Source organism: Aptenodytes forsteri, unplaced genomic scaffold, assembly GCF_000699145.1.
Source record: "Aptenodytes forsteri isolate BGI_AS27 unplaced genomic scaffold, ASM69914v1 Scaffold1, whole genome shotgun sequence".
Taxonomy (NCBI): Eukaryota; Metazoa; Chordata; class Aves; order Sphenisciformes; family Spheniscidae; genus Aptenodytes; species Aptenodytes forsteri.
Genome location: NW_008795035.1, coordinates 3,243,445 through 3,249,059, shown reverse-complemented (window position 1 = coordinate 3,249,059; position 5,615 = coordinate 3,243,445). Strand labels below are relative to the sequence as shown.

Here is a 5,615-nt window from a genome sequence, read left to right as displayed (position 1 = left end):
ACTTTTCCCCTTCTGATTCTCCCCCCCATCCCACCGGGGGGGTGGGGAGTGAGGGGGCGGCTGTGTGGGGCTTTAGTTGCCGGCTGGGGTTAAACCACGACATTGTGACAGAAGATGAACACCAACTAGTACTGCTCATTAGCCTGTGTGGGTATTTCGTTCAAACAAACTAAGTCTCATTGAGGAACAGCGTATGCAAAAATAATTAGCAGCCTATATATGGTATTTTCTAAAAACTAGAAAATTATGACATTTTTGGCACAACTGGACAGCATTTATCATTCTTCCTATATAGAAGAGGGAACATAGATACCTTTCTTTCCTCGTCACTTTGTTCTTGACATTGACCCTCAAGCTGTAGTTTGCTTCCTCTTCTTTCTGTGACTTTCAGCCCAATACCATCCAACTCATTGAGAAGAACAGAAAGAATGCGCTCCGAGACACCATGGCCAGTTTTGCAGTGTGACCGAGATCCCAAGATAGAATCAATCTCATCTAGGAATATTATTGCTGGAGTATTTGCTCTTGCTTGGCGAAAAATCTTTTTTTTTTTAATATTAAAGTAAAACGTTAATGCATCTATTCGATCAGGTAAGGTGAAAACACCTATTTGCATATACTCTGTACTTTACTTAACTTTAAAGATACATTCATAAAGACTCACAAGACCTGTTCTGGCTTACATTTATTATAGGCAAATTCTGCTCCTTATTTAAATTCTTAAGTGAGCTGAAAATACAAGGGTAGAAATACTTTCAAAGTTTAAAACTGGTATCATTTTAGCGCTAGATTCTCAGTTTATATAAATGTGAATCTGTAAGCCATTTCTATTTAATAACCAGATGAGAGCTTTAACTATCGTCTTTTCAATAACAAAATTTAGGCCTAATACTTTACAAAAATCAAGCAAAAACAAACTATAGACCTTACACAAATTAAAAATCGTACCTGAGACAAAATCTTCTCTGAATCCCCAACATAAGGTGAGAAAAGGTCAGCACCACTTACAGAGAGAAAGGAACAGTGACAACTTGTGGCCACAGCCTTCACCAGTGTGGTTTTGGCACACCCTGATGGCCCATAGAGGAGAATACCCTTTGGATGAGACAGGCCCATCCGAGCAAACGCCTGAGGAAATTTCATAGGCCACTCAATGCTCTGTCAATACATAAAAAAGGGATGAAATTCTTAGCAGTGAAACTAGAGGTCATAGGCAATCAATAAAATTGCTGAGCACATTATTTCCTCTCCTTGGTACAAACATTAATTTGAAATCAGAGAATACTAATTTGGTCTTCCTTCATATAATGCCCCCCTTCTTAACGTTTCCTCTCAAACAGAACAGAAGGCAATCCTTGAGAGAGGATATGCAAGAGCCATCTCTGGCCACAAATTCAGGAACAGACAAATTATCTGGCTGCAAATGAAGTGTTTTTCAGCTACTGGAAAACATGCTAATTATCCCATGATATTATGCTTGGTGGTGATATCTTTGACTGGAAGATTTCTAACTCACAAACATTGTAATAACTTAATATAGCATTAAAACAGTGTTTAAAATACAAGTTATAATCAGGTGATTTGCAAGAGAAATCATTTCTATAATGTAGCATACAGAATACCTCGGAGGACGTGGTTATTAGAAACTAGCTGTTTACCTAAATGTATTTTATACGTTACCTGTTTTAACTTTAATTTCACATCTTCGAGACCACCAATTTGCTCCCAAGTAACAGGTTTACACTCTGTTAGTCCAATCGCACTTCGAAAAGAGGATGGTTGAATTTTTTTAAAAGCTTCTTGGAAATCTGCAGTGTTAATCACCATTTCAGCTGAGTCCTGGAGAAACCCAGATAAAGCATATTAACAGTATTTTTACATAACAACTTATAATGCTGCATTAATATGCCAAACATTTCACAAAAGACCAAGCGCAACTAATAAAGAAGCCAATTCCTGCCCTAACAAGCTTAAGCACTACAGACACAAAGATGTAACACAAAGTAGAATATAATCTCTTTAATGGCAAGTTTTTATACAGGAAAAAACAATTTTAGAAGAAATTGTTTTAGAGAATACTATTGTTCTTCCCTAAATTATTCCATTCCATCCTTCCCATTACACAGTCATCTGCAAAATTAAATGGTTGCTAGTTTCAGGGTTACTACGCACCAATTCCTCGATTCTCTTGAATACAGATAAAAAGGTTCTAACATCCATTTTTACCACATACTGGAGAAAGTAGGCTAGAAAATACCATTATTAAACTACAAATGCAGTAACAGAACTAAGATGCATTTTACAAAGGAGCTTGCAGTTCTCAAGGCAAATAGGCCATCTAATTATTCATTATTTTCATTTGTCCATCTATTTCTTTCTGGGATACCAGGCTCAAATTATTGTGTTTATTATTTTCAATATTTGTAAGGTATCTGGAGGAGATGGACGTTGTAGAAATACAATGTTCGCTTCCTTCTACCCCCGAGTGAAGGCAGAGGGTTCTATCATTCTCTGTAGAAGCTCTGACTCTGGAAATGTTGCAGATCTGGCTTTAAACTTCTGCTCAGCCATTCCAGATGAAAAACTACAGCAAAGATATACCTCACAATTCTTGTAAAAGTCAGGATAGATAGAAAGAATATTAAGAAATAGCAATTCTCTAATTCCATATCTAAAATATCTAAGAAGTTAAACACTGGGCAGTTTCATACCTTGTGTCTATAACAACGTTATACCCAGCCATACAACCCAAATGATAATAGTTATTATCACTAGCAGTTATATATTTATGTGTCAACCTAAACTTTAATTTGCAGTTATTATTAAGAAGCAGAATTCTAAATCACTGATAGCTTCAAAAGAGAGCTTTGGTGGACATGACAGTTTAGTTTGCCAAAAAAGACTAAAATCTCTGCTTTGCACAATCCTAAAAAGATAAGGATGAGGATAAAAAACTTTCAAAGCTTTTCATCCAGAAAGGAGAAAACAGTCTTTTCAGGTGAGAACTGAAAGGACTAGCAAAATGGCATTTTTACATTTATAACACACTTTGTGTTTTTAATTTGTGAGTTCTTCAACTTGTTGAGCTTTTCAAGTAAAGCCGAGTATTAATGAGGAAAGGGAGGTATATATTATTAATTACATTCTTCTTGACTAATTTGCAACCATACCAAAGAGCTGTGGAACACAGCCTGCATAGCAGCTTCTCTGCAGAGTGCTGTAAGGTCAGCTCCAACATACCCAGCTGTCATTTCTGCCAGTTTAACCAAATCAACGTCTGTAGAAATCGGCATACTAGATGTAAGCAACTGCAGGATAGATCTTCTTTGCGTAAGTGTTGGTGTCCCAATAATCACCTAAACCAAAGATAATAAACAAAAAATGTAAGTAGATATTTTGGTATATTCCTCTTATTGTATAGATCTAGGCAAGCAAGTTTGTCTCTGCTTTATACTGCTTACTGAAGATTTATACATACTTTTACTGCAACTAAAGAATTTTACATGAAACTTTTTAGCAGCACTATACAAATGACAAATGTTTAAAATACTCTTCATTTACACTTACTTTCCAAGTGAACAGTGTTTGTATAAATAGTTGTTCATAAGACACTGTCAGCTAGTGTCCATCAAGTCCTATTTTAAGGTAATTTCAACATAAGACGTAACACCGGAATAGTGATTTCCTTGCATCACAAGGGCTGAATTAGATTCATCCGAAAGAATCAATTAGATTACCAGGTTCTTAATAATGTATGAATGTTTAAATACTTCCATAAAATATATCTCAATAATCTATAAATCCTGGAAAATAACGAAAATTATAATTGTGAAAGCATTAAAGAACTTGACCAAACTGGATGACCCAGGAGTGCATTTAGCCAGCAAAATAAACACTACAAGCAAAAGCATTGTGCGTTGCACAACTGCACATGTTCTTTCTTCTTTTGACCGTTAGGTTAGAAGTTTTCCAGAGTAGACCTAGCCTCTGTTACTGAAATCTGAATAGAATTTTTGACACAGCAGGTTACTAGTTCTCTGTCACAATAAACTTTTAAGGAAAGATGCACAAGTCTTCAATCTGAGATTTAAATGAGAAAAATCTAAGTCTGTAATGCTAAGCATCTGTAAGCAAAACAAAACCTTCAAGAGCAGGTCCACGACTTTATGATAAAGAAGCATCCTCTTTCCCATTTTCAAGTACTTGGAGCTCTGTTTCCTGAGTAAAACGTGCTCCCTACCTTACCCAAGCTGCAGCAATCTAAAGAAAGAAACAAGACACACACATCTCAAGTCTGTAGAATCCCACTATTAAACATGACTAGTAGACATTAAAAAAAAATTTACTTTATTAACTGTAATAAAATTCCTGCTTTCCCCTTTCCCTGCTCCACCTGAAAAAGGAAAGAAAAGAAGAGTGTATGAATAACAGGGTTTGCTTACCTCTCTGTCAAACCTGCCAGGTCTTCTCAGTGCAGGGTCTAAGGCATCAGGCCTGTTCGTTGCTGCCATAATGACCATCTTACCCTCACTACCAACACCATCCAGTAGTGTTAGCAACTGAGCAACAATACGATCTTCAGGAGTGTTGTTTGCACTTCCTCGCTTTGGGCATAAAGAGTCAACTTCATCAATAAAGAGAATGGTTGGGCCTTCACAGGACATTTCTCTGCCCTTTTCAAAGACTCTTCGCAAATTCTCTTCACTTTCTCCTGGTCTTGAACCATAGAGGGCTGGGCCACTGATGCAGAACAGATACGCACCCACTTCTTTTGCTACTGCCTTTACCATAAGACTTTTCCCTACACCTGGGGGCCCTATTAATAGCACCCCATTAGGGACAGAAAGCCCCAGCTTCTTGAAAGTTTTTGGAAAGCGGAAAGGCAGATCAACCATTTCTTTCAAAGACTTTCCCACATCATCTAGTCCTGCAATTGAAGTTTTTGCAGCGTCTTCTGATAAATGCCTGTACCATTCCAAAGTGACCACTTCCTTAATTTTTATGCTTGTTTGGGGGGTTATCAGTCCAGCTTCATCCATCAAAGGGTCTACAGACAGTATTTCAATATACACCACAGGATTTTCGAGATACGGGGCAACAGTAACAACGTAATGAAGTGAAACATAAACATTTCTTAGCAGTTCTCTGATCGTCTCCTGCAACACTGCTCTGGGAGTCGACTTTTTCAGTGCAGAGCTCTTAAGGACCACTTTCACGGTCGCCTTTCTCAACTGGCGATACGCCAGAAGCTTCAGCTGGCCGACAGTCAGCGTGAGGCCCTTTAGGTCCCTTGCAGTTACACCCGCGGTTCTGCAGGTCAGATCAACCTGCAGGTACCCGTCTGCCAAATCGTGCCTGGGCCACGCCGTGCACAAACAGCAGCCGGTAGGCAGAGAGATCCTCAGCGGAGCGCCGATCCTGGCTCCCAGGAAGGAGAGGGTGGCAGGTCCTATCCTGCACCTCTGGGTGCCTTCGTCTCCCGGGTCCAGGAGGAGCAGCTTTAAGGCTGCCGCCTCCATCGCGGACTTGCGCGGCGCTCCCTCCGCGAGAGAGGGCAACAACCCCCCTCCTCTGCGCGGCCCCGTCCAGCTCCTTACTCACCCCGCCTCGCCCTC

The 5,615-nt window shown here is 39.2% G+C and overlaps 1 protein-coding gene across 1 annotated transcript in view; it reads right to left on the bottom strand.

The window, feature by feature from the left end:
- SPATA5L1 (spermatogenesis associated 5 like 1) overlaps positions 1-5,544 on the bottom strand; it is an 8,601-nt gene extending 3,057 nt beyond the window's left edge. Inside the window, exons 1-5 of the mRNA XM_009276506.2 lie at positions 4,443-5,544; positions 3,171-3,356; positions 1,681-1,839; positions 949-1,158; positions 314-541 (exon numbers count right to left, since the gene is read on the bottom strand). Coding sequence (XP_009274781.1) covers positions 314-541; positions 949-1,158; positions 1,681-1,839; positions 3,171-3,356; positions 4,443-5,519 — 1,860 coding nt within the window. The 5' untranslated portion in view covers positions 5,520-5,544. The remainder of the gene's footprint in view (positions 1-313; positions 542-948; positions 1,159-1,680; positions 1,840-3,170; positions 3,357-4,442) is intronic.
- Between the last annotated feature and the right edge of the window lie 71 nt (positions 5,545-5,615).